The sequence below is a fragment of the Sparus aurata genome, chromosome 15, assembly GCF_900880675.1.
Source record: "Sparus aurata chromosome 15, fSpaAur1.1, whole genome shotgun sequence".
NCBI classification, from domain to species: Eukaryota; Metazoa; Chordata; class Actinopteri; order Spariformes; family Sparidae; genus Sparus; species Sparus aurata.
In genome coordinates this window covers 10,159,306-10,180,954 of record NC_044201.1, presented here as the reverse complement: position 1 = coordinate 10,180,954, position 21,649 = coordinate 10,159,306, and the positions used below count along the sequence as shown (strand labels likewise).

Sequence of the window (21,649 nt, the reverse complement as noted above, 5' to 3'; positions counted from 1 at the left end):
TTTAACAAGTGATTAAGAGTTTTAGTTTTACTAAAGTTTAGTTTTTATCCAGGTGATTAATGTAATTAAAAATGAACCCTGGTAGACTGCGCCTCAAATTTAACTCTTGTTAAATTTACTCTTTCCCATAGTTGTAGCAGATTCCGCAGTCAAAGTCTTTCCAGAACTTTTTAAGGCCTAAAACTTTGATTGTCAAATTTTAGACTTTTTAAGACTTTTAAAGACCCTGCGGAAACCCTGTAAAATATATACTGTATTTCTGCCAAACATAATATCACAGTCTTCAAGATTTTTGTATGAGGTATCAGGTAAAGGCACTGCAACACATACATCCTGATTTTGATTTAAAAAGAAAGTAAGCATAAAAACATTTTCTTTCAGATTTCTAAGATTGTGTGATTTCATTTTTATATTACGTGAACTTAATAGAAACTAATGGGACTGAGAAAAAGATGGCACGCTTGGAAAATAGTCAGGTATAATATATGCAATTTGTTCTGAATAAAATGTACCGGAATACTCCAGTATAGTCCTTCAATAATGAGCCCTGATTATGCTAGTCAGTGCTCCCTTTAACCCCTTACAACACAATGCTGAGTTGCACCATCACTCTGTGTCCACAAAGAGATTTCCTGTCACATCATGTCTGACGGATGGACAGGCTTTAATCCATATTCCCACCAATCTGAGCAGAGGCCAGGCAGTCAAAGGGCTTACTAATATAATAAGTGTCAAGTATTTTTTATTCAAGTTTTGCCATGCTATACACACTGCTGCTCAAGGAATTTGTATGAATCCGGATAAAGACTGAACGGTCAATTTAGAGTCAGTCTCACAGAATTGATTGCACATTGTGTGTGAAGCAGGGGTCATGTGTTAATGCTTTTTCGAGCATAAAGCAGAGGCAGTGGTACTGATATTAAACGACAACCATTAAGCCAAATTGGAAGAAGTATAAAATAGGAGGAGGGCACACAGATATTCTCATGTCTGTGAAAGAAGTCATTAATGCTTGGCATTATGAGATGCATTCAAGCCTTATTTCCAAGTGTCCATTACTTAATTTGCCTCTCATGGTGTTTCATAATGGCATTTTGATGGGTGCATTCATTGTACCATGTTTGGTATGCTAGTCTTGGGGGCTACCTATTCATCATTATGGAAATCATTGACCATAAAAAGCCACTGAGTATGAGTGTTTGCTGCAAAGTGGGTCAAATGTTAGCTATTGTAAAGAATACAAGGAAGAAGCCTCACTCCTCCATAGGAATCCCCTACCAGCATAGCCACACATGCTCACATTCACTACCATGAATAAATCACGACCGCAGTTCTATTATTCCATTCCAGTAAGACACCACTTACTGCTGAGTAAGAAATGAAATGCCACAGAGACCTCAGATCATCCGAGAGGCTGCGCGACAAGAGCAAGAAGAACCCACCAGGACATTCTGGAGGAGAAATACTGCACAAACACTCATATCCAGAGACCTTTTATTTTTTATCCAGAGAGGGGGAGTTATAATCTGGACCACGATCAGTGGTGCAGAAAGAAAATGTTAGCAAGCTCATTACAGCTGCGAAGAATAACTAGTATTTTCGCTTCCAATTTTATAGCCTTTTATCAGACACTCCCACAATATATTTTTTAAAGTAACTGCTAATCTCGCATGGAACTGACGAACAATCTTTTTTCATGCTGCTGCACGTCTGCACAACATGCTTTAGGGTACACTTGGCTAATCATGTCTTTCTCATAGGACTGCAGTACATTGCAACATCAGACAGAGTGACTTCAAATATGCCACGAATACTTTATATAATTATTGCAGCCACATCTTTAAAACCGTGGATGGACAGAAAAAGTATATCGCGTTAAGAAAACAATAAAGTAAAAACTGCTGTTATTTTAACACTCCTACTTCAAAACCATTTAGGCAGCTTGTGTTCCCTGAAATAAAATGTCAGCAGAGTATTAAAATATATTATGTTGCAGAGGTGCTGTGTGCATATTTTCTTTATAGCTTCAGTTAAAGAAGTGCTCTCCTCTTGCGGGGGTTCCTTCATGTCACGCTCTTGATTTTGGATTGGGTGTTAAGTGTTTTCATAGGAATTTAGCACATTAAGACCACAAGCTCAGTTTTTAATTAACATTATTGATTTGCAGTAATTTTACTCGCCCACCCTTACCACGCGCCATTTATCCTAAATTAATGGTGGTGGGGAAATTGACACAAGGAGTCAGCAGAGCTCAGGGATTATGTGTCCATGTCAAGCAGAAATAAATGGCGAAACGACCTCAGCGGCTGCGGGGCTGGGGAGAAAAAGTGGGCTGATTCTTACCCAAGTTCCCTGTCATCAAATAGGCATTGTGGAAATCCTTCATGCCCAATCCGACGATGTGGATGAATTCCTCAATGACCTGCATGAGCTCCACCGCTCCGGGATAGATCTGGACAAGATAAAAACAGACGAGAAGAGACTTTTGATTTTTCACAGTTGAAGCAGGAGTCACTATGGCTGGACAGAGTGTGTGTGGAGCATAATATAAAAGTATAAAGAGACAGCAAATAAAAAAAGCAGGTCACAAATACATACAAGGAAATATCCTTTAGTGACATAGTTAAATATGAAAGCTGTAAAAAAATATTAGACATTTTAAAAGTTTCACAAACAGTGAAGCAATGGTAAAAAAAAAAATTACAAAATAGGGAAAAAGAGATATGCATGAGAAGAAAGTTTGAGAAAGTTAAAGAACTTAAGATTCATTTGAATATGCCTTGTGTTTTGCATTAAATTCTAACATGTCTGACATATAACTCATTACTTCCTTATAACTGTGACTGAACCTTCTAGAGCTGAAATAATTGGTCAAATAATTGATTTTCTGATGAACAGAAATGAAAATCTGCAACCAATTGTCGATTAATTGTGGAGAAGTCCTTTTAAAAGCAAAACTGACAAAAGAAAAAATACGTACAAATGATCTTTATCAGTTTTGTGGATCGATTGAACAAAATAAGCAATTTGCATATTGAAACGCGACTCCTGCTAAATCCTGCTGATGGGATTTTAACAAACTTTATGGCTCAAATAATAAGTTGATTTATCCTCAGAATGATGGATGTATAGTGGCAGCCCTAATTGAACCATTCATGTGACATGAGCATCAGAGCTATAACAACTCAGTTTACACACACAGTTGTTGGTTGGCTTCTCCTCTAAAAGGCTCTGCCAAGTCAAGGGTGATCGTCTGGGTTCATGCGATGCTTCACGGACATCAGCGCTCAGTGAGAAAACGCAGAGCCAGGAATTCAGCACCGCGGACAGCTCCGTGGTCCGACCAGTAATGCTGCTGTTCAGGTCAGCTCTTTTCCCCCAAGTCTATAAATCAAAGGCACGCTAATCCAATAAATGACCTTCAAAAGATTGGACCGAGGTCCTGGCTGCCAATTGAGTGGTGATGGGTCAGATCTAATAAGAGGCTTTGATTTGGGGTCCAGCAGTTTTGTCCTTTGACTGGGATATAGTGAATACAGTTTGTAGGACTGTGTAGCTGTGCCATACATGGTGACATTTGTGCCAGACTCTCACACAGTTGCCACAGAACAATGCTGTAACATTTGAAAAGGTCACATTGCTCGAGAAATGTGTCAAATTACACAAATATTATTGCAGGGCTTAGACAAAAGTGTGAGCACAAAGTGATGATGTCAGGCAATTAGAACAGCCTTTTGAGTGGCGTTAAGCAATTAGCACCTCACTCTTGATATTCGACAAACACCTGAGGCAGGTATTTCCCTCCTCGGTAACACCTTGTGGCTCTGTGTGTTTGCACATGCCCCTACATGTGCCGCCGCTAAGCCCGGCAAGCGGATCAGTGATGCTGAAGTCGAGAGCCTCTGACACAGCAGAGTGAAAGCCATAGTGGGGGAGAAAAGCACATCACGTCGCCCCTTCCGGCATGTCTGACGCACAGTGCAGTCATGCTCATTCGGCCGGTCTCCATGGCAACCATGAGATGTGAAGGCAGCGCAGGGAAATGGCTGCAGTGGAGCTTCTGTAGACAGAGCTCTTCCTTTGCTTGCCATGGTAACAGTGACAGGAGGTGAATATATAGTGATCTCCGCACAGAGCCAACTCTGCAGCCAGCGAAAAAACCTCATAGTGAGGTGTTTCATGTGAGTGTTTTCAATGTCCACAGCACGCAGTGTGTGGGTGCTGTGTAAAAATCTGAGCTCATTAATGCAAGAGAAAGGCAAGTGAGAAAAATTGATAACTGTGAAGTCCAAGCATCGTCTGCTGAAATCAGGCAACGTCGCTTAGCCAATGTGCTCACGGTGGAGAAGCAGCCCTTCTTAGACAGGCACATTAATAACTACAGAAATAATTAACACATATCTCTTCTGGGTGTTCAATCACAGAGACAACTTTTCCTATTCCTATATTTCCTCTATCTGCCTGTCTCCATCTCTGACGCATCCGTACTGACGAAACTGCTTATTTGTGAGCGCCTCTCACCGACAACCTACCTTTGGGGCCTGCCAAACCAAAGCTGCAGTGAGTAAACACCTAATTACTGCCCGTGGAGACGCTCAGGACACTCATGGCAGAGTTTGAATTGCCTGCATTCTCCTTCCCATCTTACCTGAAACCAGGCGTGGAGTAACAGGGACAAAAAAAATAGAGCCGACTGATTTTTAAGATGCCATATCAGTCGAGTGTCAGTGCTGGTGATACCTAATTTAAGTCATTTCACCAGAGAAGGTGACAACGGAGCAGATGCCCTCTGCAGACGCGCAAGTCATCACAGATGGTATCTCAGTCAGAGTCTGGATGTGCGCGATTTCAGGGTTCAGGTTGTCTCAGACACTACTGGTGGTTTTGAAAATGATAGTTACCACCTCTCGTGCTGAGAGATGTGTTCGACAGAGGACATGGCCCGAAGCAATTCACCGTGGATACTGTGTGCTGTTCTGTATTCAAACAGCAGTAATGCAGTCTGTTTGTGTCGGATATTGATACTACTATATTGCTTCTCCATTTGATTGAGCCTCCTTACGATGTCAGAGAGAGACACAAACGGGAGGGTCCTGTGGTACAAGCAAGGACAAGTCTAACATGTTTGTTTCTGTTATAAAATTCAGCTGAACTAATGGTCTCATCACACTGGTTGCCATGATCTGTATGAGCTGGGTGAGTCCTGCAGTGTTAATGCTTGGACAGTCTCTGTGGCAGTGCTGCTGCCACCAAGTGGTGCACTGAGGAACTAGCTCTCTAATTGAGGCCAGATGTCTCAACTGCCCAAAGACCTCTCACATTGATACGTGCATGTATAACACTGTCTCAACACTGACCTGACTTTTCTTCCTCTCTGCTCTTCAGATGGAGCAACTGCAAACATGCCTGGAGTTGATTCTTGAGCGGCACAGCGCTCATGCAGCAAAGTGAATTATTTACTAAGTGTGCAGCAACATGCTTACCTTTTGCGCGTCTTCCCATTTCTCCTTATTTTCCTCCTCCAAGAGGTTACTGATGATTTGAAAGAAGTTCTGCGGAGATGATGAAAGGAAAGGGAAAATACGTAACACACCCACACACAAGTATTACAGGCACTGCAGCAAGATGCTTTTGAAAAGCATGACACATACACACCATGCACTCAAAAAGGACTGTTATGGATAATATACCGACATTTGGAGGGATTTCGACATGGAATAATTAAAGTCTCCGCAGGGAAATTTTTCGCCACTGACACAATGATGAGCCATGAGAGAAGAGAAGGACTATGTGGACCAGCTCTGACAGAAATACACCTTGAAGCCCCCCCCCCCCCCGCAAAGCTTCTAGCAAACACTTAATGCTAGAGGAGAGAAGCACAAGCTGCAATCAGAAGAAAAAGATGAAAGGGACTGTGTGAGCAGCTGTGTGGATTGTCTTCTTCTGCAGCGGGGAGCAGGGGCTGCTTGGGGGTGCATGCCTGCAGTAGCAATAGGACCCCCTGTCTGATCTTTAGCCTTGTTATTTCGTCTGGTCTACAATGTGCCTGAGGGAGTGGCTCTCTCTCTTGACACAGGCTATCTTGTTTTCTACTTGAATGCTTATGCTCCCTCTGGTGGTAATGTGCCCACTTTAACACTGCATTAGCGCAGAGACACACGGAGGGGGTGGGCTGGCTGACTGCTCTCCTGTCTGCCCACACACACTATAGAGCTCTCATAATAACCAGAGACAGGATGCTTTCCTCCTCTCATAGATTTTCAACGGTGGGAAAATGGCTGAATGGGCCCTGGATCGCCCATCCATCGACACAACATTTAGGTTTTATTTTTGCCGGAATATTCTCAGCAGACCAAGCGCCTTTCATCCGGTGGAAAACTCCAGTCACATTTTAAACATGTTGGTGATTTGAATACCTTCCTGATGTACGAACTGTATGCCAATCACGATGAATCAGATTTTAAAAGATTCCAAAGCTCAAATACTGATATGTCACATCACTTATGTTAGATACGTTTTTTTCCTTTCTTCATGTAATTGTATTACTCTTCAAAGCTGGAAGACGGTACACAACTAAAATTATGAGAATTTGGGGATGTAAAAAAGATCCAAAACATTTTCATATCCAATGTACTGACACAAAAACTCCCTAGTGAATGAAAACATGACTGTGGAGACATGACACTGTTACAGCAGGAATACTTTCTACTTCCATACAGGATATGGCTGATGGGCAAGATAATACTTTTCTATTTTTCTGGCACTATCAACCGCATCTCAGTGCGGATGGAGGACAACAAAAACATGCTTGACACATACAGAGTTCAGATTCGCAATAGAACAATGATGGATAACTGGAATTTCCATTCAGACTTGCTTTGCTGTAATCATCAAATTGCGAGTCATATTTGTTTCCTTATAATTTAGCTTCATTATCTACTAAAATACGCACAAATTGTGACAGCCACACAAGCCCACAAAGAGTCACGAGAAGGTTGTCTTTGAAAATGACACTGCTCCGAGGACATAAATTATCTTATTGACGATGGAGGCGGAGCTTTAGCTATAATCTCCATCATCCTATTGACATAAAGAGGATCAAGACTGCAGTCGAGCCCAACATGATGAGATGAAACAGCTTAGGACGTGCAGGAGATCTCTTGATACAATAGAGCCGTGGGGCGTTGTTTTTCAGCCTTTGTGCTACTTCAGACATGTTTTCTCCTATATTACACTGTTGGTAGTAAAACGTATCAGACATTACCCGGATCCAACTGATTAATTTGTCACGATAGATACATTTGAAACCACCACACAGTAGGAGACTAATGTATTTTACAAACATCCATGCCTACGTGTCAAATTAAACCCACTGTAAACTTACTTGCACATCGTCTGAAGATGGCTCATAGCTGGCTCTCTTGAATGTCTCTGTCACGTTGCGAAGGATCTCCACAGAAGACAGCAGGTCACCAGCGTAGAAGCTCCTCCTCTGGGTGAGGTCCAGCAGGTTTTTCGTGACCTGCGACATCCCATCCCCCGCCAGCATCCTCTGGCCCTTCGCAAGGTGCCCCTGAACCTCCAATAACAGGAAAGGACAGAACTTGGGGCATCGGTGTCCTCAAGATATGCACTAAGCGACACATTTTGGAGTAAATGGACTGCAGAAAATCAGGAAGAAAGCCTCGACTCTCTGAGGGCCCCTTTATGTGACACTTATATCTAAGCCAGGCCCGAAATGTATTCTGCCTCACGGATGTTTTGAAATGAGCCAATATGAATAAAAGAGTTAACTGGGGCAGAAGACACACATTTAGGGAGAAATTGCGCAGCGAAATGACATTTCACATCATTGCACAGGGCTTATGTCCATAAATACACGTTCACAGGTGCAGCGCTGTATCTGCTTCCTCAGCTCTTCTGATTTATTTCATTTTCAACGGTGATGGAGGGGTTACCAAGTTTGCTTGGTCTAGTGGTTCCAGACTAAAGGCAAACACACTAAAGCAAAATATATTTAATAAAGCTCTCTAAAATGGACCCAAACTTTAATAAAAACAGACTCAATTTCTTTGTGATCTAGGTGTCACATCATACACGAGACGAAAAAGGATGAAAGACAGACAGAGTTCACACCAGGTGATGATGCACCACATCAGACAGACATTTGGAAGCCATTTTTAACCCTTTCAGCTGGAGTATGATGTTCTAGTCACCAAGTGGTGGACCCTAAGGTTTTGCCCTAAATTCCAGTTGTTTACAACCCCTGTATCTCTTACATACAATACATTTAGAATTTTGATGGAAAACCTAAAAAGGTAAAAACTATAAAATTATTTTTAACTAAAGAAGATGTCTGAAATACATTTATCCAGATCTTGATAAGATTTTTCTTGTAATTTTTTTCTTCTGTTCCCTACAGAGGACGTTATGCACCAAAGGGTATATACGATCCTGCCCTATGTGTTATTCAAGATTATGATGTAATTCACACTTGACTGCTTTTATTAAACAGCTAAGTGAAATTGTCCAGTATATAGCCAGGAGGAATAAACCCTTTGGCACACAACTTCCACTGGAGAGGGCAGACGTGTTTTCAGTCACAGAAAAAATAAGATGTGGAGATCACTCTGGATAGAGTCATTTCTAAAATCTTCATTAGTTGAAGAAAGTTATTCCTGAATTATTTTGTATGCCATTCCTGCATGATGTCCACCTTACATCTATGCAACTAAAGGATTTTTTTTTTTTTTTTTTTTTTTACCTGATTAGGAGTAAAACAAACATTTAAATGTTATTGCTTTGTGATTTAATAATTCATGCAAATAGGGGTTTAAAAGAACATAGCCACAATTTAGAGTGTTTCCCTAACTTTCTTATTCTGGTCCAATACAGACGTGTATAGTAATGTATCATAGTGTATGGTATTTACAATGCAGTAAAGTGAAAGTGAGATACTTGTTTCAGTACTCATAAAGGTACAAAAGTACAACAAGCTTAAGCAACACGACAAACACAGACGAGAACATGCTAAAAAACTCTAAATCAAATAATTTAAGGGCTTGACAATGACCATTCATTACACTGAGAAAAATGGCAAAAGCTGTGTTTTAATTTGCTCCTCTATTGAAAGTGGTTAATCTTTGGCTACAGTGTGATGAGAATGAGGGGGGTGGTGGGGGAAAACACAGGGGAGGTAATTTATGATGCATTGGAAACAGAGGCTGTGAGAGGGAGCTGACTTTGCACCTACTGATTGCTGCAAGTATCTGAATTCATTTGTTATGCATCGAGCATAGCTGGGCTGCTCCCAGAAGGCCATACCGCGGTGATCCAAAGAGCAGCGTCGACTAGTGGTGCCTGTAGAGGGGAAAGAGACAGCGACAGATTTGGAGAGGGGGGTGGGGGTGGGGGCGAGGGAGGGATGAGAGGGGAGATGAGGATGGAGGCGTAGAGAGCGTAGAGGGGGAGGGAGGGGGAGTGTGTGTGGGATTAAGACCAAAGGGGAGGCAAAAGAAAGGCAGATGGAAGTGGTGGAGAGGAGAGATACAGGAGAAGCAGAAGGACAAAAAAGGAGAAGGAAGACAGAAATATTAATTCTTTTCAACAGAGACTTATCTTTTTCCCTTTTGTCCATTTCTGTTGCCCATCACTCGTCATCAAAATTTGATGTCGGCCATTAAATTTTGCAGCGGAGTTGAGGCACATTATATACGGGGGGGGGGGGGTATAAGTGCTGCAGTATTTGAACAGAAGTGGTTTCACATTATGAGCTAGAAACACAGTCCCTTGGCTTTTAATATATGCACTGTGTGCCATGTTAATACAACTTACAGTTGTTCAAGCATGCAGCAGCTCAGCTGCGATAGCTGTCAGGCATTTAAACAGTGATCCCGAAATAGCAGAACCACCCAATATCCACCCACATCGCCGTACACATCCCACATAGGGGTCCAACATCACACCTTCCCAGCTGTCGACCTAGTGGAGTGCACTTCACAAGTCACCCCACCGCTCCAACACAGGTGCTTGACATCCTGAAGAAAACTCCCACAGCACAAAACATTTCCCCTGGCATCCGCGCTTCACATAAACCCTTCGCTATCTCTTGTTCTCTCTCTCTACACACTCAGACAGATCAAAACCACACCTCCTACGCCCACCTTCTCAACAGCTACTACCTGGTGATATGCACTGAAGCCGTGAGTGCACACAAAACATCGCTATATGCCGAGAGCGCCCATGCAGCACCATGAGACAGCCCAGAGGGCAGCGGGAGAGGCCCACTGCTTTACACCACACTGAGCATCCGTCTCCTCCTAACCGGCTTCACCTGGGTGGTTTTATTCTCTTTCATAATCCTATTTTTAAGGACACCAGCACTCAAAAGAATACCATCACTTTATTCTTATTCGATCATCTTTCAGGGCCCTCACACTCAAAAGAATAGTTGGCAAAAAGTGTATTTCCCGATGGCTCTGTATTGAGTAATTAGAGATTTACATCAGTGTTTTGGCTCTGACATTCCTAAAGGTCATTGTAAACTCAGAAAGACTTTGTGCTTTAAGTGGGAATCATCAAAAAGACACAAAGCATTGAAAAGAGCTAATGTTCAGGAAAAAATGATAAGCATCTTCGAAGAGTTCTTCAAATGATGCAAATCTCAATTTTTTATTGATTTCAAAGACGACTTTAAATCAAGAGCTACGGAGAGAAGTTTTCAGAGGATGCTTGACGACATTAAGACTGTTTTCATCTTAGTGCTACCACTGTATGATGCTGCAATTCTAATGTGATTTCAGCTGCACTGGAAGTTACAAACTGCCCAAGGCCAAAATCATTTTAATGTGGAAAGCCTCGACCAGAGCTCTTTTTTGTGTTTACACAACAGTTTTGCTGAGAAAAATCTTCGTTGTGGTTTATTAGCTGCGTTAAAAAAAAAAAATAATAAAAAAAAAAAATAAAACCTGAAAGCACACTTACTGACATTTCATAATAAAAAATGTCCATAAGCACTTCTTAAGTGCTCATATGCATTAATGAGGTGGGTATAAGCAACAGTAAAGCTACAGTCAGTGGAGAGAATGACACAACACATCGTGTTTATCAGGATCTACTATCAAATGTTTATTAAACACATAGACATTTTTGTACTTTGTACATTTCCCTTTTATGTGTGCATGTGGTAAAAACCTACATTTTTCAGTGATTAAGGCTTTGATCCATGTCGATGGTGGGATCAAACAAGGTCAGTGATGGCACATAAGGCTTTTGCTTTGATTCTGCATCAATCTGTCATCTCTCCTTGCATCATTAGTGAGGTAGAGTAGGTTGGGTATGAAATATAGGTCAGTGGAGAGGCGCTCAATCAAAACCAAGGCAGCCCTCCACCAAGGCACTGACCTGTCACTGTCCGGTTTTACAGCATCCTCAACTCAGCTGTCGTTAAAAACCAAGATTTTTATTCAAACAGTCCGCCCCAATACAGGAGGCATAAACAGCATTTGGCAGAGATAAGATGTGACTTAGTGTGTTAAATGTCATTCGGAAGTAAAAAAAAAAAAAAAAAAACCTTGCTAGAGGCTATATGCCAGTGAGACAATGAATGCACTTCACTAAAATGACCTCATTTATTCTAAAGGATGGCGTCGCACATGTTCACTGATGATCATTTTTCCCAGGATTTGTTTATCAGCGTGTGATTCTCCTGCTTTAATTGCTCCCTCCTTCAGTTGGCTGACTCAAACTTTAATTGAGATTTGGGGCTCTCATTAGACAGCCACATAAATAAGAGGCACACAGAATCTCTTACCAGTAGGGTAAAACATAAAGTGCATGTAAAAGCTTTTTTTTTCACAAAGCCTTTTACAATATTTGACAGTTAGTTAAATAAAACATACTGGTTACTTGAAAAATTTTTCTCTGTCTTTCGCTTCAGCCGCGCACCATGCCTCGAAGTCACCCAGTCTCTTCAGGAACATCTGACTAGTAAGATGGAAAGGCTGCTTTGTGTATGAACCTTTTGTTGAGTAACACAAAATGAACAAATTCATCTGCTGTGCGTACGTATCCTCTTCACTTTTCCTCTCCTCTCGCCTCTAGTGGCAGTTGTCATCTGTGATGACCGTGGCGGCGCTGACGCCCCTGCACTGGGTGCTGTTTCCTATGATGACCTTGATGACGACAGTGACTACGGCTGAGTAGGCGCAGATGCCCCCTAACACATTTGGACTCTTCATCCGAGCAGCCTTACTGCATTCATGTCGCACATTTTGTTGTCTTGTCTTGCCGATCAATATTTCATCTCTGTTTAGTCGCTCTCAGCAGCATTAGGCGTCTGACTGTCTCAGAAACAAGGAGGTCTATTTGAGAGGCGATTCGTTTCTTTTCAAATTTTTCTCATTAAGGGTTGACCTTGATCTAATTAGCGGTCAAAGGTTGGGAGGTGTTGTTTTCATTTACAGTGTGCTTTGTGAAACCCGCTGACAATTAAGCTGTGATTAATGGCTTTACAAATAAACTTGACCTGACATAAACTATTGTCCATCATGTTCTCTTTTTCCAGTGGTCAGCCCCAGCTTTGACAGGTGGATGCACTGTGATTAAACATGATCTTTGTCTGCTATCTGTTTTTTTTTACCCTTTCATCATGACACTGGTCTTCTGGTTCTCTGTTAAAGTGACATGGCACCGTCATTTTATCTTTGTGTGGGTACTGCCGTGCATACAAATGTGCACCAACACTGAACAAAGAACTTAGCTCTGATATATTGCAAAATGTCAGAATGTGTTGAACTACTGTATGATCATTAAATATAAATAATACACAGACTCCAGCTATCAGTAAATGTAGCAGCATATAAGAAAAACATGTAGAATAAAATCTTAAATGTCCAGGGTTCACAATACCACAATTTTTACTTATAATACAAAATAATAATACAAAAAATGTCATTAATTAATGTGATACTGCTTTGTAAAGAACCCAAATAAGTTTGTATGGAATTGGGGGCGACTCTCTCACCTGAGCTGACTCAACTGAATTAAGGCACGTAAAGACACCTCTTGGTGCAAATGACATTCTTAATTAGTAAAGGTATTATAGTTTCCAACAACATCCTATCAGAGTAGAAGAAGAAGAAACACAAAAATTCCTCACTGAGAGCTGGGAATAGCTTCAAAGTGCCAAACAGTTATTACCCATAAAACTAATGTCATGCTGGAAAGCTAATGTCATGCTAGTAAATCTTACTCTGGGTAACTTTGCCGCGGGTAAGCCATCTGTGAATGACAGCGGGTTTGCTGCTACAGCTAGTTTGCCAGGTCGCTTTTTTATGGTTGCGGAAGAAATGTTGATTTAGAACACCTCAGACATTTAAAGTTCAACAACAGCTTACCGCGTCCAACTAACACGTAACTTAAGCACCAGACGGCGCTACATTGCCCTGCTTTGTTAGCAAACTGGCCTTCAGCGAAAAACAAAAGAATCATGACAGCATTATCAGAGGTTGCATTATTTTTTTTACCCCCACCCCCCACACTCTTTTCTCCTCTTTTGAAGAGCTGAGTGTTAGCCTCGCCCCGTTAGAGGACTCGCATCCTCCGCTCTAATGCTCTTCTCTGCCTGCACATATAAAAGCCTCTGCTTACTGTCTGAAAACAGCCTTCAGTGTGCTTTCCTTCAACAATGCTCTCAAAATCACAGTAACCATTTTTTTTTTCTTCCATCCACTGCACACGCTGTGCACTGGCGGGTGTAGTCAGTTACATCACTGCATGTGGAAATGGGATGAAAAGAAAAGTGCTTTCTCCTCACATGGAGAAACACAATTTTTTGGCACCAGATGCAGTTTTATCATTGCAATGTTTTGGAGATTTTATACACCATGCAAAGATAAGACAGACTTAAAAAGGCTCGATAACTTCCATAAAAAAAGATGACTTACTATGGTGAGAAATCTGTTATTAATCATAACGCAACCAAATGACTACCCCTGTGATATGTGTTCAAACAATAATACCGCGACACTTGTTTAAAACTGCAGCTTAATTCCAACATTGCAAAGTGACAGGCAGATCAGTGTGATTTAAAAAGCCACTCATTGAAATTAAGGCAGATTGAGATTAAGGTTGATCAATCACGTTGTATCATTGGAAAGTTTAGCAAAAAGTTGAATCCTCATCATACATATTCAAATGCATTCCACCATTTTGTTGCCTTTTTGGAGGGCTACATTTTACACTAACAGCATGGGTCAAAGATTTTTTTATTTCCTCAAGAGAGGAATCAGGAGATTAGCCCACAGGGGACCTCTCATTGAACAAAATACCAATTAAGAAACTAACAAAAGAAATTTAAGATAGTGCTGATATCCTTACCTGTGGCATTAGGGGGACATCGATTAAAGGCCAGCTCTCCTGAAGGCGTCCGTCTCCACACCATTGACACTGCGTAGTCCTCGGGACAAATCTCATACGGTGCTGAAAAGCAAAGCAGCACGAGTGTCAATGCAAAGGAGCTTTTCAGCATTTCCAATGTGATGCAACAATTTCTTCACATTACAAGCAGCACGTATGAAAATATAGGGGATCAAAGCTGTATGATGTTGGTGAATATGAGCACTGCATTTAGGGATTATGACAAAGTGTTCCCTCTGCTTTAATCACATCTTTTTCAGGCGTTACTGTATTTGAATGATAATTTAAAAAAAATTGAATCCAACACTCCTTACTTCAGATGACAAAAGTTTGTGACACTATGTTTAAGACTTCACTATAAAAAAGAGATTATTTCACCCGTATGTCACCAGTTTTTAGGCGACTCTGGAATATATTCATTCATCCCTCCTCTGTATCTGCTCATCTGCATCTCCCCATCACTTCCTGTTTTGACTGGTCTCGTGTAAAGAGACGTTTCGTTCACCCTACGCAGATAATTATCTCCACGTTTTCATTCAGATGCGAGTCTTATTAGCCTGTGGCTCACCTGGACAGCGTTGGTCGCTGCACTTTCTGACTTCCTCTCCGGTGCCATCACACTGCTGCCCAGTCACTGCTGCCCCCTGACACACCCGGGCTCGCCTCTGCCATCCGCCGTCGCAGGACTTGGAGCAGCCACTCCACGGACCCCAAGGATTCCACTGGCCGTTAGCTAAAACAGAACCATCATCGGTTAGGAACAGATACTATAAGAGGCATAAAAATAACCAAATAAATTCCAAAATATCTACAAAATAGGACATCTGCAGTATATGCGTTGTGATTTAAGCTTTTAATTAGTGTGTGACATCTACAATATCATTTTTGATTACATTTATTTATTTTGCCTCCCATGCATTCAGTTTGTAGATGCATTTTTATTGGTAACAAAATTGAACAAAATTACTTAGGAGTGTGTGTGGTTTATGGCTACAGAAGCTGATCTGTGAGTGGTGATTATTTGCCTCACTTTGCCAATATTAAAAAGGCATTTATGCTGAAGTTTCCAGACCCAGCAGCACGTTTTATGCCCTTGTAACGAATTGTTAAATTGTGCATTAGACAAAAAATAAAAAAAAACAGATGCTCCCCTTCAGCGATGTAGTAAATCACACGCCCTTGTCTGAACGGAAAGGTACAACACCCTGTGAGCAGGAAAGACTCTCCACTCTCGTTTTAACCTCCACTTACCCCCTCCTTCGCACGTGCAGGACTATTTCGTGTCCTACAACTAACCTCTGTCAGGATTGCTTCCGGAGGAAAGAAAAGAACAGAAACCAGCGTGTGACCTGTCGGCTAAAACTATCTGTGAGACATTGATCAAATCCCAGTAGATAGTGAAGCCTCTGCTCCGCATCAGAGCGGCTGATTCCTCAGACAGATGCAGGCTCATGAGTTTCAAAGAGCTCATTGTGTCAGCAGTCCTGGAGAGATTCTTCCAATTTTGAAACACATAACATTGATTTTGAATCCTGCACAGGCAGCTATTGAACTTATTAGTCTCTTTTTCTTTACTCTGATTTGTTGGCATTTCAAAAGAACGCATGTTGCTTTTTAGCACACGCTATTACTCAACAATATATTTCTGAAAAACATTATGGGTCTGCCTTGAACTCTTTTTGTTTGTTCTACAAAGCAAGACAAAGCGCTCCAGCAGTCATGGACATGGACATGGTGCTGACTTGTTAAATGATGGCTCAGACTGTGCTGTCTCACTAACGTTTGATCTCTCACCTTGGAAACAAATTAGAATTGCTAAATAGGTGGGTCTCATTAAATGGATAAATTGTATAATGCATCCTCTCACTGTGAGGCAAACAACAGCATCTCCCACTTCATTATCATAAAAACAAATTGAAAATACACATCCACAAGCATTTACCAATCTTTCCATGGTCCAAGAGATCATAGAGCTGGAGGACTGGTTACACAACATTTACACTGACTTCCGAACATTTGAGAGGAACCATCTTTGCCACACACATACCAGAGTAATACAGAATAAAACCCCAGCTGTTTTATGCTGCTGCAGTGAAAATTGCATCAGGAGATTATGAGAGTGCTCAGGCCCTTCATATGATCAGACAATTCAAAGCCTGATGGAGACCACTAAGCTGACATCTTTGAGCCTCTAATACATCTATGATGTTGACAGGCAGTTTGGACAGCTAACCCTGAATTATGTGAAAGGCATACAGTATATCTAACTGGATTTTGCAAATCCAATTGATAGAGCATGGTCTTAGACATTATTCTTGATTCTTACAACACAGCTTTGATTCTTGCTGCAGAGCTTTTCGGTACACAAAGAAAAAGGGTAGCAGCTCAGTAAAATCAGACGGCATGTTTTATCAATAGTTGATAGTACTGATTAGGGTTTGATGACAATATGGAACGCACTGTTTTTTGTCTCTTCTTTTCCCTGTGTGAATTAATGTTTTCTCGAATTTAGACATCAAAGCGGATATAGAATTAAGAGGCTCAGGATTTTACCTGTGCAGTCAGGATTATGGCACTCTCTGCTTTCTGCCCAGTGACCGCGACACTCAGATCCCCCATGGGCGGCCGCTGAGCACTGCCTGGTCCTCTGCTGAGTGCCATTGGCACAGGTCACCGAGCAATCGCTCCAAGAGCTCCACTCCTGCCACTGTCCGTCCACTGAGGCACACCAACCACAACCCAACAAGCATGTCCCATGTGAAGGGGGGAGAGACGGCAGACAGAAATGGGAGGAGATATTCAGATCACTATTCTCTCTCAGGGTGAAAGCCAATAAAACAGACATTAAGTGGAAAAGCAAAAAAATATACATGGCTACTAAATTTTGGAGGATTGTCCTGCTTTATTTCACAGCTTCAAATTCAGCCAAAGGCAAGAGCAGAATAACTCATAAAAAGTATTTTTTTGGTCTTCATGTTATTTAGATTATTCAAATATCAAACGGCAGAAACAGTTTTGTTAGCTGCCTTCCATTTTCCCTGTCGGGGCAGAGGGGAAGCATCTGGGATTGAGTGGTTTTCACTGAGTCTCTTACCAGAGCAAAGCTAACGTTTACTGTGTGGAAAAAAACTCATCATCACTAATCTGCTTACCATTCACAGGCAATTGCGGGTAAGTGATTTTGACGTCAGTATTACAGTACTGACTCTCTACAGGGTTTCCTAAACTGCATCATAGTATGAGCAGTAAGCACTATATCTATACAAGCCTGCATTCATCCAGTTTCTTACTCACCTTTGCGATACTATGTTGAATAACTGTTATATAGCTGTGTGTACAGCTGTAGCAATAAGTCTATTAATCAATTGGTCAATCGAAAGAAAATTAGTGGTCAACAGTTTTTGATTGATTGATTATTTAATTGTTTCAGTCCTTTTACAAACAAAATGTTAAACATTGGCTTGTCCAGCTTCTAAAATGTCAAAAATAACTGCTTCTCTTTGTCAGTTATGATAGTGATGAAGATTCTATGGATTTTGTTGTTCTGTTGGCTGGATAAAGTAAGCAATTTGTATACATCCTTCTGGCTATGGTAAATTGTAATGAGCATATTTCAAATCTCGTTGACATTTTAAATACTAAATGATTGATCGTGAAAATAATTGGCAGATTATTCGATAATAAAAACAAATTATTAGGTGCAGCCATTGCTGTGTGTAAGGGAAACTGCTGCCCTTGTGAAGAACAGATCTTTGTAAATGGCTTCATGATGTTACCTCTGATATCCTTCTCATCGTCATGCTTTCAGGGATAATTGTTATTATGCTTAGAGAGCAGACAGGTGATACCTGGGCATAGGGCTATGTTGCAAAGCTTAGTCTGGGTCTCAGGTCCATCACAGGCCCTGCCTCCGTGCTGGGGAGGGGCACACATCCTAGTCCTAGTGCGGTGACCTCGGCCACACGTGAATGAGCACAGGCTCCACGGTGACCACTCCTCCCATACACCATGTACTGCGGGCACAGAAAGGGCGTCAGGCCTAATCAATGTCTATGTCCCCTGCTATAGCATAAACAAACCCATAACAAACTGAAGTGAGCCATAAATGAAATGAAATCAATCAGAAACAATTAGCAACAAAACAAATGTAAATGAAACACTGAGCACACAGACACTCTGGGACCTCGCGTCAGGCTTCAGTCACCTCTGCACATCTGTTTATCATGTACACAATGATAAGACATACAAAGCTGCCCACTAACAATGCTGCATACGGTAGGAAAGGGTATAACATCTGAACAGAGTAACAATAAGACTGGTGGATTTCAGGGTGTGGGTGAGAAGCAGCAGGTCTGCACAGTGTTAGTTCGGTGAGCCTTCTTGGTTGACTGGGAGACTAACAGCAGTGGACCTTCAGGTTAATGTGGGCTGACAATGCTTCTGCAAATCTGCCGTTACACCGACATACTAATCATGCCTATACACAAAGCAATACAGCCCGTAACCTGGTTCTAGACTTCTAAGTCAACACCCACGTTTTTGCGTTCTGTCGAGCAATAAAACGGCTGTTCATACTAAATATCAGGCTAGACAGCCCAAATCCAAAAGGCAATGTATTCACTATGCATGTTCCGTAAGATAAATGTGCCTTATCAATTAATAAAATGCTAGTTCTAAATCTCATTGTGCATGTTGTTATTTTGAACACTTGGGAAGTACTGCCACTTTCATCACAATTTTAAAATCTAAGTTATTAGTATAAATTAAAAACAACTACTAAGGGACGTCCCTATTTCAAAGTCTTGGTCAATTGATGACAACAAATTTCTCCATCTTTTAATTCAAGGAATCATTAGAGTGAGTTTTGAGTTTCTGATCATTTCCTGTGGTTCCTTTTATATTTCTATTAGCAGATCATTTTCTACCACATTTATCACTTAAATTGATCAATTTGAAATTAATCATACTGTGGTTATTTTGACATTTATTGTGATTGTGATATGTGTCACAATTTTTGTGGAAATAATGTATTTTTCCTTTTCACTGAAAAAAATATAAAAGTGTATACAAGCATGTTCCCTTACGAGAGCAGCATCTCAGAAGCATGACACATTGTACCTCTATCCAACAATTGCGATACTGTAGTTTTCATCCTATTTCGGATAGTTTTGCAGTCCTAACTAAAATTGTTATTTTCAATTTAATTTCAAACAATAGTTGGCAAAAGCATCACTCCTCTCACATCTTGCATCCTGGTTTGTGTGTAACCTTAACAGGGTTCGGGCTGACAGATGGTGAGTCTTCTTAGAACTGCAGAGAATGTTTGCTATTGGCTCAAAGTTTTACTTTGCAGAGGGAGATATGTAAATCTGAGAGGCTGACAGAAGTACGACACCTCTTATCTTGGCACTCACAGCGTTCCTGAATGTACACAGTGATATGACATGGTGAACACACTCTTTTAAAAAATGTAAAAGTTTAACCTCTGATATTAGTTTCTGAGGCAGCTGCTGGCGTCTTAATCCCAGCGATAAAGTGGCAGAATTGAAGCTGATGGAAACTGTGTCAAACCCAAATCCCACTGGAGCTATTCTTTAGCACCAGAAGTGTATGTGTCTGCTATAGATGTATTGTATGCCAAGGACAAAATACATTACAGCTGCAAAATCCTTGTTTTTCTAATTAGCTGCAATGACACACAAGGAACTACAATGGGAATAACAGGCTGATGTGTGGGCTGCAGCCATGCCTTTACATTTAAAGCTGGACTGAGACTAAGGCACAAAATAAAAGGCAGAATTAATGGAGATGGGCGGGTAAAACAACATGTGTGGTGGCCTTTTATCATCTGTTGATTGCACATGGGATTTAAGACCTTGGAAGTCTTACTACATTGTCAACAGGGAATTGGGGGTTTGTCTTCAGAGGGGTCACTATCCAATGTTTGTGCAGTGGCTTACAGTTCCAGCAGTAAACAGTTAGATCTCAGGATCAGTTGTAGAGTAGTTGGACCTTGGGATCAAGCCGATGGTCTGCCATGAGGCGAGCTACAGTACCGTCTGTCCCAGACCCTGCCTCCAGGCGCTGCTTTGATGCTCTTAGCTAAGTGTCCCGTGGTGGCCAAAGCACTTACTTTGAAAATTTCGAGTTCAAAGCAGGCAGTCACCACAGTTAGCGATGATGGAATAGGATTCCACTTCTTTGTGTGTATTTTCTCTGAACTGCAGCCCTGATTTAGAGGGACAGCCACGAGTATCTGTATTGTGCTGTTAGAGGTGCAGTTGTTGGACCAGCACGAGATGGTGGACAAAGCGAATGCATTTGCCAAGAATGTTTTCATTAATTTGTGGTAAACTGGGATTTGTTCATCTTCTCATAACATTCTAGTAAGGTTTTACCCTTTTAACTTGTCAGCCTGCCTGTTGTGCAGTATGCTTACACCACACAGTATTCACTATTTTGCTGCAAAGTTCCAATCTCTTTATTGCCACAGAGATGTTTTAGTCAGGTTTGACTGAAACACAATCAAATCTGCACTTACAATACGCACTTATGATCCTTAAGCGGTAGCACAAGGTTGCTTTGCACAATATTGCTCTTGGCACTTATAATCGCACAATCCAAAAATTGCCTTGAAATGCTATTAGATACTATTGGTCTGCCTCTTACATACAGTTATCATAAGGGGTTCGAGGGTCCTTCAAATATCAATAGACAATGAAGACCCACCTATCACTGTGCATTTCCTCATCATATTTAATCTCATACTGTGAAATAATAATTTTCTTTCCTTCTTTTACTGAAAGAAGTTTTTCATATAGAAAATGTAAATCTCCTAAAGTTTCTCAGTCAAACTGTAATGTTACACTAATGTTGCTCTAAATTGTACCAGCATTGTGATGTCTCTTTTTTGTTCCCTTACTGGTTAATAACAGAGGCCAGAACTTCTTCCGGTCTTCGATTTGTCTTTGGTTTGATGTTTCAAAATAACGTTACCGACCCAACACTATGTGTTGTTTTCCATGGGAGCTAGTTTTGCTTATGCTAGTAAGTTAACACTTGTCAACTTAGAAAAAGATTATGCTAATGCTTAAGTGTTTCCTGTTTATTGTAAGACAAGCACTGCCACTGCTGGTGATACTTTACTCTAACATATCACATCCTGCATACGACCATTCTAGCTTATTGGTGGCAGGTGTTTAATACAGCTAACATGGAAACTTCCATTATT

The 21,649-nt window shown here is 41.1% G+C and overlaps 1 protein-coding gene across 10 annotated transcripts in view; it reads right to left on the bottom strand.

Annotated features, from left to right (window-relative positions):
* The window catches only part of adgrb3 (adhesion G protein-coupled receptor B3), a 128,958-nt gene that overhangs the window by 48,911 nt on the left and 58,398 nt on the right, over positions 1 to 21,649 (bottom strand). For 6 of the 10 annotated variants that reach the window (XM_030441373.1, XM_030441371.1, XM_030441366.1 and 3 more), the window contains 8 exons: positions 18,267 to 18,431; positions 16,972 to 17,136; positions 14,987 to 15,151; positions 14,380 to 14,481; positions 9,254 to 9,360; positions 7,385 to 7,582; positions 5,484 to 5,552; positions 2,344 to 2,452 (listed from right to left, as the gene is read on the bottom strand). In XM_030441373.1, coding sequence (XP_030297233.1) covers positions 2,344 to 2,452; positions 5,484 to 5,552; positions 7,385 to 7,582; positions 9,254 to 9,360; positions 14,380 to 14,481; positions 14,987 to 15,151; positions 16,972 to 17,136; positions 18,267 to 18,431 — 1,080 coding nt within the window. The remainder of the gene's footprint in view (positions 1 to 2,343; positions 2,453 to 5,483; positions 5,553 to 7,384; positions 7,583 to 9,253; positions 9,361 to 14,379; positions 14,482 to 14,986; positions 15,152 to 16,971; positions 17,137 to 18,266; positions 18,432 to 21,649) is intronic. The other 4 variants (XM_030441367.1, XM_030441370.1, XM_030441368.1 and 1 more) reach the window with 3 other exon arrangements.